Genomic DNA, 14,979 nt, shown 5'->3' on the forward strand with positions numbered 1-14,979 from the left:
GTGCTTGTGACCTTGTTAAAATCTAGGGGGTTTCCATGCCTGGGAGGCCTTAGATAAAGGTGGAAAAACTCACCAAAGCAGTGCCTGATGGATAATCCCTGATTTCCAACTTGATGCCCGGGTTCTGACCCCAGGCCTAGTTCAGTTTCTTTTGTTAAGAAAACACCTTCCCCAGGCTGCAGGCGCAGCTTGGCTGCAGCTGGGCTTTCCTTGGTGGGCACAGGGCTGCTGAAGTCTCTTGGAGAACGGCTTGCAGAGAGCAAGGCCACGGGTCTCTGCAGGAGCTGATTGCAGCCATCTGAGGTAAACAAAGGAAAAAACCCAGGGTACAGTTATGCTTACAAAGGACTGTTACGTTAACAAAGAGAGAAACTGAGGTACACAATGGCCTTGAGTGTGATGGTAAACAACCCTGGCAAAGAGGGCAGGCCAGAAGAAGGAAGGTGTTGTGACATGCCTGAGATGCCACAAGGGGCTGGGACATTATAATGTAGCCTTTTACATGTATCCAATAGATTTGTGAGTAGTATGCATGATTATTGTAGAGTGCTTAGGTAAGGGGTGATTTCTTTCAATAAAGTTGAAGCTTGCTCTGTCATTCACATTGAATCGGCTGCTTGCTTCCTCCGCCCGCCGCAGAAGTCAAACTCCCTTTAACGGCCGCAGCTGACTGAGAATGATGGACACAACAGCAGGCTGCTAACAGCAGAATAATTCATCAGACCTGAGGTACTGGAGGAGGAAATGTCTAGCTGTTGAGCTTACTCCTCTTCAGCTGATCCCATCTCCCATTTCAGTTGGTTTTGGTTGGGGGGGGCTCACAAATCCTCTTGTCCGTGTCACTGCTAACGTCATGCTGCCACGTGCTCCTCACCCCGCTTCCCGCAGGTAGAAAAATGCTGCCCGCTAGCCTGCCCCATCCCTCTCAAAAAGCACAACGAGGGACTGAAAGAAAAATTAACCTCGTGCAGTTCCACTAACAGGCACCACAAGACAATCTGGTTTCAGGGAAGGAGAGCTTCAGTCTGCCTTGTATCTCAGCAACACAGAGGGAACTGTGCAAAAATCCTGACTGGGTTGCTTTCATTTTTACACATTTATATCTAGAGTCTCTCCGTTCCTCTAAAAGCAATGCTCTCGACACGACAAGCAGGCTTGGGCCCTGCTGGCAGTGTCAACAGTCTCTCTCAGGCTACTTCTGGCAACAAGGCACAGACTGTACCTTTTTCTGAGACACATCAGCGGTTCCTACGGGAGCGATGCAGGCGTCTTCAGGCTCAGGGTGATTAAACTCGCATGATGGAACACTGGCCGAGTCTGTGCTGTCACCAGAGCCCCCACTCGGAGCAGATTTGGGTTGCTCCCTGAGGGGTGTGTTATGGGCCAGTGGATCACTGGTTCCTGGGGGGGTGAAAGAGGATTGGGCACTGCTTTCCGACTTGTGCCCTTTGCACGAGGCAAGGGAAGTGAATCAGTACAGGTACATGACTTGTACATGATCAGTACAAATGAATTAATGGCCAAACTCTAGGGCAACCCGTGCAGAAAGACTGACGTTAAATCTTTCTGATAGTATCAGTTTGGAGTTAAACTCTATTAGTGCTGGACCTGTTACGGGCGGCAAAGTAAAAATACCTCCCATGCAGATTCCAGCTGCAACTAAGTTAGTTGCAAAAGTTAGAGATTTAGGTGTAGGAGTTGAAAGCCAACCACCCCAGAAATCCATCTCATTTCTCCCAGACAACCTGTCTTAGTTGAACTGCCAACAGTGGGAGCGGTATCATTGGTATTGGATACACCAATAAACAAGCATACCTGGAAAGCCAAAGATGCTCATGGAAAGGAGCACAAAATTAATACAAGGTGGATTGCCCCATCTTTCTAATTATAACCCACTCCCGGTTCACAAAACAAACCAAGAAGCTTTTCCTTCCTTTTTCCTGCAGGCCAACGCTCCTGGAGACAGATGCCCTGAGGCACGAGGAGGGATCCTTATGTAAATCTAAATTTTTGTGCAGTGCCGATGTTCATTGCCTTACTAACGCTTTTAGGATGTATTGTCTATCATTGCAAAAATTGCTTTGGGTGACCATTCTCCTCTCCCTTGGTTCCGAGGGAAGGTCCCTTTGCTAATGGGGCCTGCACTTTAAAAGGTCATTACTGGACCCATGAAGGCGAGGTGGAAGTACCAAGGCCTAAACCACGCCTGCGCGCTAGGCTGGGGGTGTGGAATTTCATTTTCCTGCTGCGTAGGCAGACAACCCGCGCCCCCCCCCCGCGAGTCAGAGTGCCATCTTCAGCCACAACAGCCACCGGAATATATACCCTGTTGATACTTAATTGTGTGGCAGGTGCTCTGTTAGCTCTTGCTGTATTTTTCCCTTGTGGTATGTATGTGGTCATCCTGTAAGCGTCCGTGTAAACCGTCTTGCAGTTGTACCTGTTCGTGTGAACCACCACCTTCTCCCCCCAGTTCCCAAAGGCTGGAAGCACATCCCTCGGCCCGGCCTGGGACACATTTTGTTTGAATATGTCTGCTTAAAAACTGTTAATCGATAGTGTTGTTATTACTGTTGCCTTTATCACGTGCTTGGTTAGGACTGTGCTTTATTTGTTATTTGCAGTGTTGCTGGTGGTTTACCTTTGTTTGACTCTAGGATAGAACTCCACCTGCACACACGCTCTGCCACAATAATTCTTAATACCCCCTCGTGTTAGAGGAGGTTATAGAATCAGGATGCAGGAAGGGAGCTGCGTACTCGGCCGGGTTCAGAGGGCGGCTTTGCCACTGGTTTGTATGAAGCCCTCCGGCAGGACTGACAGGCTCAGGCACTCCCTGCAGCCCGGGACCTGCACCGCTGCGTGTTTGCGTGGCAGCTCCGTCTGGGTCGCCACGTTCTTTCTGGTGGTGGTTTTGACGCGAGTGGAGACCATGGTTCAGTCTACTCGGGGAGGACGATAAGATGAAACTGGCTCGGGTAAGTTCCAGACCCAGGAGATGGACTGCGCCCTGTCCGCTGGCCCTGCCTGCGCAAACTGAGGCGCCAGGCTCGGGTTGGTGTGCGTGACTGATGCACCGGGATGGCTTTTGCTTTGCCCTGGAGCTCTCGGCAAGCTCACCGCACTCCTGCAATGTGTGACTGGACTACGTATGGCTCGTGGTGAGCTGCTGCCCCTCCGTGGGTAACGTGGGTGAGAGACTGGTTTACTTGGACAGCCCTTCCAGCCACCGTGCGGAAGAAACACAGAAGCCGTCCTCATAGAAACTTTTAGGAATTCAAAAGAAAATGCACGATTGCAGAGTAAAAAAAGGTATAGGAAGGTTGCAGCTGAAGGGTTACGGCTAAAATATGGCATTTCAAGTTCTCTGGGTGGCAGGGGAGATGAGTTGTGGGAGCTGGAAGAAGTTGAGAACAGTTAAAACAGTAAAAGTGATGAAGTTGGAAAGAGTGGCAGTGAGGGAAGTGGTGTGAGGTAGGAAAAAACCCCACAACTGACATGCAGTAATAAAGTCTTAAGAGAAGAAAACAGATTCACTCCAGGCAAATATTAGTGGAAAAAAAGTTTATATACTTATTGTATAAAGATTACAGGGAAGCAATTAAAAAAATCTTTTTCATATACAACATTTTGGAGGGTGTAATTTTAAAATCAAGAACATTCACCTTTCAGCTTAGTACAGACATACCCCCTCTGAGTGAGCAGTGCTGTGCTTTGCAAATGGTACTGCACAGACATCAGTGCACGCTTACACTGAAACGCAAAGAAAACTGAACTTCTGTGGTAATCTTATCCTAACTCTGGGCAAAGTTTAAGGCTCAGTTACAAACTCGCTTCCTTCACCCTCCTAACAGGGAAACAGTGGGAGTTCTTAAACTATTCAGACTAGGACCTACATGGTGCTACTTGTAAACAGAGGTGATAAAACTTCACGCAGAACATAGTAAAGCAAACACTGCGTCATGAGTTTATCGCTAATTGCGCACAGTTTTGAAAATCTCTGCTACAGAACCGGTGGGGAAAAAAAAGACCCAGGCATGTATATAATTAAGTATTTGAGTTTGTTTTAACTCAGACTAATGTATCTCAAAGACAGCCTATTCAGTAAGAGCTGCTTACAATCCAATGTCTCATTTATGGCTTTTAAAAATAAAACTTCTAACTATCCTTTCAAGGAAGGCTGTATTCTGGTAAGAGACTCAAGAAATATGTTCTTTAAAGTCTCACAGAGAACAGATGATAGCATGCCAGCTGAATTCTTTATTGCAGCTGAAAGGATGTACCGTTCAGGAAACTCATTTAACAGACATACATCAAGAGCAAGGGAGGTGCCTGTAGATGGCCCATAATAATGCTACGAGTGTATCAAAATCTCTGGGGGGTTGGGGTAATGTTTAAGACCCGGTTATCTCCTCTCAATACCCACTTTTAAAATAAAAGGTCATGTAGTTGCCCCTCATGAAGGAAAACGTGAGTTAAAAGTTTTGCTCTTGAAGAGTGATTGCACGTTACAAAGAGGTACATCGGTCCTTCCAGAGTACAGGCAAAAGGCATCGATTTCTGTTCAACGGGTTAGCAAAGTGAAAGAAAAACCGCCCTGTAGTGGCATTAAGACCAGACCTAAATCCAGACAAGTAGTGGTTCTTTGCCTTGTTCATGAACAAACCATGACATTCATCCCAAAGCAAGTGCAGTCCATTCTTTTAAAGGTCTTTGGAAAAAAAATCCCAAATAGGTAATTTTCTGGCATGGAACAAGCGCAAAAAGAAGTTTGCCAGCTGTGTGAAAGCAACAGACCCACTTGCAGTTTCTACTGTCTCCAGGGATGAGTGTTTTGGGGATGCACCCGCCCTGCTTTTTCATGAATGTAAATCCCTCCTGAAGGCAGCAACTGCTTGTGGCACTTGGCTCACCCACACCTCCTGCAAACCAGTGTTCCCGTCAGTCAGCTGGAGGCGGCTGGGACCTCCTCCTTGGTTCAGGCAGAACTGTATCGAAACTTTTCTTCTCCAGTTTTATAAAAATAAATTCAGACCTTCTTCTGTGTAATACTGGCACAAAGGAAAATGTTTTCTCGCAAAGAGAGTTGGCTTGTGTGGTGTTCTTAAGACAAACGTTGCAGTCCCGTTTTCCCCTCTAGGTGGGGCTGTCACCTTCCTCGGCTCATGTGCAAAACAAACCCCCCAAAAATTCCAGTCTGTACCGTTGTGGAGAAATTGTTGGAAGATAACAGTCACATGGTCCTTGATACTGAAATGAACAATTCTCTGCTGTTTGCCTCTGTAGAAAGAACTGTTGTTCAGCATTCCTCTCTGACTTGCCACTGCATAGAGAGCTATTGTTCAGCAAATTCTTTTAACTAGAGATAAGGCGTGATGTTGAAACCTCAAGTAGTAGGTCCACGGCTCACGCCTCTCGCGTGTGCTTCTTACGTTGTACCAATGAAATATGAATAATAGCGTGTGGACAGTAGCATAGAACCAATCACAGTTTGTTTGCCTTCGCATAGTCACTCTCTAACAGTACGTAAGGTGCTCTGTACTTAATAAAATTGGATCGAGCTTGCAAACCCTATTGGTATTATTCTTGATATCCGGGCTCTATCCATCGGCAGATGGCGCCCGAACAGGGACCTCGTTATTCTTAACACATCGACCGAGACGTGGCGATGAACGGAGAACTTCGGATAGAAACGGCGCAGAGAAACACAGAAGCCGGCACATAGACGCACTTCTGGAGTTAGGAGACGGTTCTGCAGGCTGTCCTCTGCGAAGGTAAGCTGCTATGGCACAAGAAGTGGAAGCAGCGATATGGCTCCTCACAAGTATACTCTCCAAGAGAGGTAGTGATATGAGCCAGTCCAAGCTAAAAGACTTGGTGCAACGGGCGCAGGAGCCACAGCTTTGCCTCAGCGCCTCTATGTTATTTAATCCCTCTGAATGGAGGGCTGTAGGAGATTTACTGTGGAATTTTACTATAGAGGGTGGAAAAGCAGGAAAAAAAGCAAAGGAACTTGGATCGGTGTGGCGGGAAGTGATTAATGCTTTACAAGAGATGAAAGCTGAGCGGAAGGTGGCCGCTGCAGCAATAGAGGTGGTACAACCAGATAAAGCAGAAGTAAATAAAGCAACCACCCCACGTCGTCCGGTAGCGAAATTTTTTGGTCTCGATGTCACTAAGCTGCCTGTTCGTGGTACGTCGGGTTCCGTTGCTGCATCCGCAGCAGAAGTTGCGGCTCGTGCAGAAGGGGGTGGTACAAGCAGCAAAGTTTCAGTTTCAACTGAGAGTAAAGCGCAAGTGAAAGAGATTGCCCCTCAGATGAGGGAAATGACAAAAGAAGAGGCGGAGCAAAGCGGATCTAGTTGCCGCCCACGATCATATTCGTCCCTTCCAGTTTCACACTCCTCCTCCTCTTCTTGGTCATCATCCAACAACTCTGGCAGTAACACGCCTCCAACAGTTCCTGCTGCAGGCGATTTAGAAAATGACCAACTGTTACATCAACTAATGAAAAAGCTGGAGGAGCTACATCCCTGTATTGACACAAAAAAGGACTCTTTAAAATCTACCACTTGGTGGCACTCCAACTCAGGCCCTGCACTTCCTTCTGCACCACCACCACCACTGCCACCACCACCAACCACAACAAATACAGCTCCGACTATACAACGACCTCCATCCTATCCAACCTCCGACACTGATCCTGTGCAGCGACGATGGACTGGAGTAGTCCGAGATGCTATTTTAGAAGGAGACTGGCAGACAGTTGGATCTTTAGCCTGCCCCGTGGTCACTGAAGGGGGAGTCGGGAAGTGGGAACCACGTGATTGGAAAATTTTACAGCAAGCAAAACAAACAGTAACCACTTAGGGATTAAAATCAGAAGCGGCAAAGAACATTATAAAATATATACTTACAGCGGATTTGATGGTACCTGCTGATTGTCAGAACATTGCTTCACTTTTATTGACTCCTTCTCAATATTTAATTTGGGAAAGAACATGGAAACAACTTGTAATTACTGAACTCAATAAGCATCAACGTGATCAGAACGATCCCTTTTATGCTGTGACTGTAGATACGTTAACGGGTCAGGGCGCATATGCCACCACGGCCGTACAGGTGACTTTCCCTCCAATTTTTCACCACATGTCACAACAGCTAGCCCACCGGGCTCTTCTGCAGATACCTGAAGGGAAAAAAAAAACAGCTCCATTTGCGGCTGTTCGACAAGGACCTGTATTGATCGACTATCTCAAGCTATAAAAGATCAAGCGCACTTACCTGATGAAATGAAAGACTATGTTTCGGTTGTTTGCTTTTGAAAATGCCAATACCAGAACAAGGACTATACTAGCAGGTTTACTAAATGGAGCTCCTGCTGATGAAATGCTACTACCTGCTTCCAGGGCAGAACAGAATGCCCAAGCAGCTATGACTGCCTCTGCTGTAAAAGGTGTTTTACTAGCAGAAAAAGAAAAACCAGTAGTTGCTGCTGTCACTAAGATAAGTAACAAAATGCCAGAAAAGAAAAAAATCATTCAGAACATGAGACCATGTTATCATTGTGGAGAGAGTGGACACTTTAGGAAGAATTGCCAAAAAATAGAGCGGAAAGGCTAGCCACAGCTTGTTTGAACTTAATAGATCAGCTCCAGCAGCAGGCCTTTGATGTCGAGTTGCCTAAAACAGTCTAGTATAGAAAAGAAAGCATAAAAGCCAGTAAGTGAAAGCAGAACAGAGCTGGCCTGAGCAAGGCGGTCACTTGGTTCAAAGTTCTTATGCACTGTTTCATTGTTTTGCTTTCCTATCTTGAGTGGCCTGTTGTTTCCGTTTCCTCTATGCTGTCCATACGGTTTGTCAAGAGAGTTTGTTACACCCTAACACAATACCTTCTTGACCTGGCATACCCACCAGCTGCAAGGCCAAAAGCTGAGCTAATGCCCAAGTACCACAAACAAGACTCTTCGGTCTGCTGAATTTTCAGCCTCACTTGCTAGGAAATGACAGCTTGTAAACCTGATGTGTTTACAACCCAAGGGATGAGGAGGGGCGAGTTAGAGGCGTGGCAGCTGGCTGCACCTTACGCGGTCCTGCACACTGCTGTCACACCCGGGTCCCACTGACACAAGACCTGCTCAGTCGCCATGAGCGCATGAAAGGTAACACATGGCCAAACACCAGGCAAAGGTCTGCCAAAGGCCAATTCCTCCCCGCTGCAAATTCTTTCCCTCAGTAAAGGTGCCACGGATACCAGTTTCTCTCTAAGAGTCTGAATGGAGATGTACACAACGAGAAGATCAGGAGAAAGTGTAAATTATAGGCTCTGCCTCTCCAAGACTCATTTCTAAATGCAGGTCAAGTAAATTTAAAGGAGTGTCAAAGGAAACAAACTTGTATAAGACAAAAAGTAAAGAAGCCAGGTGAATTAGATGCTCTGTCAGCATGCAGTTAACGATTTAAAACAATTTAAAGAGGTGTCACCCACTGTTGCCGGGGTGAATTATGCCAGTCTTTTCTACAGTATTAATTTGCAAAATACATTCAGAGTGCAGATGAAACAATTCTTTAGACAAAGGCTGCACAGTGCAAACAAACTCCATGCAGTAAATTACAATACTGCAGCACTGAAACGCCGTCAGAAACAAGAGAATAAAGCCTGTGCTCCGCAGCGACAGTTCTTACGCGCAGCTTAGGCACGTGCCGAGGGAGACACCCATGACAGGCCACCGAGAGCTCAGGCACTGTCATCTTCAAAGCTCACGTTCTCACAGCCAGATGGACTACGCAAAATGGAACTCAGATGGACTAACTGAAACTCCTTCCAAACAGCTGCCTGGACTTTTTTTTCTTGCATATCAGAACTCAAAACTCTAGATTGAAAACATCCATTCATTCTTCTTTCAGACCCTAGCCTGCAGTGGTGCTGATGTGAAGTGAATGGCTACTGCCTGTTCTGAGGAAACTGGCCACAAGAACCGAGCAGGAAAGGACAGTTAAGAGCTGATAGTGCTCTTAAATTCATCATCTCCCCACCTCATCTTGATCATGCCACTGGTATGCGGGAGTCCTGTCGTATCTCCTCTCGCATCAGGTTCAAATTTCTCACCTTTAAGTTAGTTTTACTTCCGCCCTTGATCTCTGCTTTCATTTCCTGCAGCTTGCCATGAATTCCTGCTAGTCTGTTCTTTCCTGTGTCTGCTTAGCTGCATGTCCCTGTTCTCCACCGCCTCCTGCTCGAACCTTTGCAGTATTAAACTCAATTGAACCATGTCCCCATGATTATTTTCCTTCTCTAACCTGAAGGCAGCTGGGCAGATTGTTTCTATTATCAAATGCCCTTTTGCTAACCTTAATTTTCACATTAAAATCCTGCAAGGAATTTTTGCAAGTGTGAGCAAATGAGACTAATAATAGGCCAGACTTTATCCTCATTTACTCTGTTTTGCCTCTGCATTCAGGGAAGTTATTACACAATAGATATTGAATTTATAATCCAGCCCTACAATTATTCCTTTTTCTGACACCTTAGGAAGGCTTTTTTGTTTCTCTAATCTCTTTCCTCATTAATAATCCTCATGACTACTTATAACAATAGCAGCAGCAAGGACAGCTTCAGACAGAAGTCTGCATTTCTAGCTGATGGTGTCTCCTTAATGTACTGCAGTGGTCTGCATCCCCAGCCAGGTTTTTCAGCTGGTAAAACAAGCACTGCTTGTTTGATTTATTCAGGTTCATATTAACACACCAGATACCCTTTGCCCCATCGTACTCACAGGCTCAACCTCTTCACCACGCTTTTCCGAGGTTTCGGCGGTGGGGTGCCAGTGTCAGCAGCTGCTTCAATCTCGCGTGCAAGGTTGTAACTGCAGAACAGAGGGCACCAGGTTAATTTTGACAGACAAGACGATGAGTTATGTATCTCAAAGCAGTAATATTCAAGATATTTGAGAAGCCTTCAGTTATTCCCACTTCACCGAAGGTTGCAACCCCACAAAGAGGAACACAGCGCTCTCTACACTTTACCCCGATGAAGGGGAGATTTCACTTCTTTACAATAATTTTAAAAATTAGTGCTTTTTTGGATAACATTCATCATTTTATTTTAAAAAAATAGTCAAGAAAATACTTAGCATGTGAATCTTGGATAAGCTGACTTTTTTTCACTATGACTCAGTACAATGCAGTATGTATCTATGCTTACACTCTTAGTGCAGCAGAGTGGTATTCAGATACCTAGTGGAAATATTAGAGTGCAGAAAATAAATTGCCTTGCGTTGGTCTAGCAGCATGTACCGTAGCACAGAACTCAGCAGGGCTGCAAAACCCACCCCAAACACCCGGGAGATGTTTATCTGATGAGCGCTCAGCCAGCTCTGCGTTGCCTTGGCTACCTGCTGCCTGCATCCACCAGCCCAACGCTCAGTGCCTGCATCTCGACCTCCCCTAGGATCGGCCTCTGAGCGTGCCTCTGGGCATACAGACAGCCCAGACACAACAGACTATCAGATTTCAAAGTCAGAAGCTTCATTTCCAATCTCAAAAAAAAAAAAAAAAAAAAATCCAGTCTCCAAAAACCCCTGCTAAATGTTTAACAGGGTTTCTACAGCTGGTTAGCAGAAGACAGAGGTACTTCCACTCTCCTGGAGCAGCAGTACATGTAAGTCCCTGTAAGAGGACAGCTCAAGGCTGACACAACCTCCCTGCAGGGGGGTGTGGGCTAAGAAAAGCCTGCTTCACCGGCTGGACTAAGAACCTACCTCTCCTCCTCAGTTAAATGCTCTTGTCTGCTCCACCACCGGAGGAATTTTGGGTCTGGTGTCAAGCAGTAGCTGTTACATGCCGACTGCAAGAGCATAATTTCGGCAATTACTTCAAATTCCTAAAAAAAAATAATCAAATGGGAATTCTAATTAAAAACCAACACAAACCCAAATTCACTCATTCATATACTAAGCACAGGCAACAACAGATCCAGGACAAACTTCGTTTGACCTGAAGTTCAGTTTCAGTTGAGTGACTATTTCCAGAACCAGTTTTTCAAACAAAGAAGTCTTTTTTTTTTCCCCCCAGCATCCAAAATGTTTACTGAAGTGTGACATTTTCAGAGAAGCACAAATCAGAAGACAAGCACAAGGAATCGCACTTCACCACAGCGCTTTTCCCAAGTACTAACTGAAGTGCAATGCCAGTGCAAACCCACCGAACGGCAGCACTGCTGGTTGTTCCTCTAGGAACGAGGGTAGCAAAGGGTCATAAAGTCTTCAGATTACCCCACCTGCTGACCCCTGCTCGGGCCAGACCAGTTGTGAGAGACAAACCATGCCCTGTGCTTAGGTGGTTCTCAGACAGCAAGCGAGGGTAAATAATTAGGGGTGCCTGCGACGAAAGCAGAGAGTCTGATTCTCCCCGGCTTTTCACGTTGTGCACTCACACTTGCACCAGAGGAACGTGAAATGCTACCCGTAACACGTGTGACTAGAACGTGCAGCTCTTCTCTAACTCCACCTGCACACACGCTCTGCCAGAATAATTCTTAACACCCCCTCGTGTTAGAGGAGGTTATAGAATCAGGATGCAGGAATGCAGCTGAGTACTCGGCCTGGTTCAGAGGGCGGCTTTGCCACTGGTTTGTATGAAGCTGGACCGATGACCAACCAGAAGCTCCCGTATCCCGTTATTAGTACCCTGAGCCATGCAGCTGTACATGCAAGGCAAGTCCAAGAAGTGGTTTGTAGAGCTGGGAGCAGTTAAGGGGAGGAAATGGCTCCATCACAGCCAACTCCCAAGACTGCTTTCAGACCCCAGAATGGAGATTTGGCATGACTTCATTCAGACAGAACCTTTAACTCCTACATAACATAACTCATCTCTGACCAACGAGGATCAGGCTGAACAGAAAGACTGACAGCTTTTATTTCTCTGCCTCATCTGCAGCCTTCACCTACAAATAGTTTACTGCAGCAGAAGGAAGATATTTACAAACTGTATCTTCTGGAAAGCAAAGGTCTCATGCCGCCAGCTCTGTTTCAACACACAGGTCATACACATCTGTCACATTCCCATGAACACCATAGGGAGGGAATGGGCATGCCCCGCATGTAATTCCCACGGAAGTAAGTGGCCTGCAGCTCCTCTTCCCCTACTGCACACATCCAAAAAGTAGGTTCTCGTTCTGCAGTTTGTTCACAGTTCGGCAGAAGCTCGCAGCATTTCAGGGGTCTATTCTTTCCTTGTGAACTTGCATTAAAATTCACAGCTGTTGTATATGCCCGAGCAATGACAAACGGCCTCGCCAAGAGAACGCTCCAGAAGAGGGTATCAGTAAACTAAAAATCACAGAACATTCAACTTACCCTTCGTCTCTTCTCAAAATTGATCAGGCCGCCCTGTTGGAAGGAAAGAGCAGGGATCAGAATAGAAGAACACAAGCTTAGTTGAACTTAATCACAAACAGCATGAAGTAGCAAGGCTAATGTAAAGCGCAGACGTGCCCCGAGCAAGGACCTTCTCAAAATACCTGTTTCCAGATCTGGTATAAACCACAGCACTCATACATCTGAGTCTCCAAGGGACAGCTGTCCTCACGGCCTATAGGGCAATCTGCCCCAGAAAAAAAGCCCAATGCAAGAATGCTCATAAAAGCTGTGTTGAGATCCGCTCTGAAGAATGCCAGTGGGATTTTGCACGGCAGAAACAAACTTGGCTCTTGCCTGTGCTGTGACTTTAGCAGTGTTCCCAGGGAGTTTCAGAAACACCAAGTAAACACAAAGCACGGACAGGAGGGAAACTGCCCAAAAGAAAATGGATGTACAGCAACCTTACGCAGGCCTGCTTCTGTGCAGTTCTGCCAAACAAACCACCACTAAAAACCCCAGCAACCACTGCCAGCCCAGGGAGAACTGCATTTGCCCATTCTTATCATAAATACCAACACCAGCACAACAAAGGCTGCAGTGTCTCTACTAATGGTTTCAAACACCTTTGAAAACTGGCCCCATCCTCAGTCTCCGTTAAACAACCAGACTCTCTTGCAGTCCTTTTTCCCTTCCTATGCTAAATTGGTTCCCCCTGCTTGTTCAGCTAAAGAGAAACGAAAAAAACCCAAGTCTTCAATCACTTTAGGGCTCAGACACACCCAAGTCAATACCAAAGCTCTTCAGTGATCAGTCTGCAGTGCTGAATTTGTGATTGTGTGTATTTTACCAGTTATTCACATAAATCTGCATGCCTAAAACGTTGTTTTCGGAAAAATGAAACAGAATAATGGAAAGCCTACTTTCTTCACGTTTTCTAACCTAAGAAAACAAGACAAAATACAACGCTAAGCTTGTCCCTTCAGATAACAGCACTCCAATTCACACAAGAGTCTTGTTGCTGATAAAACTGCATATGGCTTCCTTTTTTTTGAAAACAGATTCCTCCATTTTTAAGAGCTGCAGAAGAACCCGGTAGAAGATACAGGAACAGACACGCTCAGTGCTGGGAAGGCAGGGAGGATATTTAGGATTCAAGAAATTGCCTTAATTTACCTCGATATAGTCCTGAAGGGCTGTGTCAAGCTTGATGAGATCAGTGAGGAAGGTACCAAGAAAAGGTACCGTGCCTTGCATTACTGCCTGCAAATGATCAGAGCAACGTTGGATTAAATGATTGAGAAACGGTAATAATCAGAATGCTAGAATAGGCCTGTATAGGAGAATGAAATAAAAGCAGTCTGCTTAACCAAACAGTGGTCTTACCTTTTCTTTCATGGCATCCTCCTCAGTATCTAATCTACAATTCAAATCAAACTCGAATGACAGTGGGATGCTCTCACAGACATTGCCAAGTGGTTTTCCATTACCATACTGCCACCACACCCTGGTTTCTAACAGTGGGACACCAGGAAACCCCGCCTGTGGAAGCAGCATCGAGCAGCAGGGACAGGGTCCCTCGGCTACCTGCTACAAGAGAAGGAGCCGGGGCATGCTCCCGGCTAGCCTGTTGAAGCAGTTTCTCTCTCTGCCTCATTCCAGTGGATTTTTACTTAATGGTGCATGCCACCTGACAGTCCAGTCAAATCAAGTCACAGTTATCCTCCTCTAAGAAGGGACCATCTTCCTCAGCCATTCCTTTCATTTTGAGAGTAATTATTCACATTTTAAACTTCCTAGGCTGCTAGCAGTTGTAGAATTCAGGCTGCTTCTACACTTGTGAAGGAAACGCTTGTTTCTCCCATCCAAGGGATCCATACTTTCTCCAGTCAAACAAATAGACAAAAAAAAAAAAATCACATTCAGCACTTTTGCCTCCCTATCCCAGATTTCTCTCCCCCTGTCCTTTTAAATCTTTGCCACCTTTGAGACAAAAGGCATTTTCAGCAGCAGACTGGAAACTGGACACGTTTTACAAAGCAATCTCTGTAAAAGTCTGTGCAATTTTCAAGCTGGCATGTCAGAAGCTTCATGAGCTTGCTTCAAAGTAAATGCAATTGCTGCTCTGCCAGAGCTAATTTTCTTTTATCACAAGAATTCCAGTACTTACATTAGGTATCTTACTACATGAAAAAGTTTCCCTGTATTTCTCTCTAAAGGGTAACGAGAGTAGTTAACAGAATTAATTTCTTGTAGGACAGAAACAAGGCAGTTGAAAACGAAGAACACATGTCTGTATTCACCAATCTTTTTTACTCTTCTATGTGACAGATTTAGTAAACTTCTGGAAGACCTGAAACTGAGGCCAAACCCTTGTCTCAGGGCCCACCCCCAACAGCTGGTTGGGATGTGAAGCAAATGCAAGCGGGAGCAGCAAACCTGCCCACCCAGTTATCCCCTTGCAGGGGGCAGGGGAAGATTGGTGCCAGGGAACATGACGCGGCCCCTGCGTACAACCACCGAATCCTGAAATCTCGGAGCGTTCCCAGCATCAGATCTCTGAACACACTGGCTATGCTGAAGCTTTGCATATCCGTTTCCTCCGGCCTTTCAGTACACAGGC

The 14,979-nt window shown here is 46.0% G+C and overlaps 1 protein-coding gene across 1 annotated transcript in view; it reads right to left on the reverse strand.

Annotated features, from left to right (window-relative positions):
- Positions 1-1,192: 1,192 nt before the first annotated feature.
- The window catches only part of LOC141960987 (ral guanine nucleotide dissociation stimulator-like 1), a 53,486-nt gene continuing 39,699 nt past the window's right edge, over positions 1,193-14,979 (reverse strand). Inside the window, exons 11-16 of the mRNA XM_074907420.1 lie at positions 13,533-13,619; positions 12,357-12,389; positions 10,761-10,882; positions 9,777-9,866; positions 9,244-9,258; positions 1,193-1,394 (exon numbers count right to left, since the gene is read on the reverse strand). Coding sequence (XP_074763521.1) covers positions 1,193-1,394; positions 9,244-9,258; positions 9,777-9,866; positions 10,761-10,882; positions 12,357-12,389; positions 13,533-13,619 — 549 coding nt within the window. The remainder of the gene's footprint in view (positions 1,395-9,243; positions 9,259-9,776; positions 9,867-10,760; positions 10,883-12,356; positions 12,390-13,532; positions 13,620-14,979) is intronic.

The sequence above is a fragment of the Athene noctua genome, chromosome 5 (genome assembly GCF_965140245.1).
Source record: "Athene noctua chromosome 5, bAthNoc1.hap1.1, whole genome shotgun sequence".
NCBI lineage: Eukaryota > Metazoa > Chordata > Aves > Strigiformes > Strigidae > Athene > Athene noctua.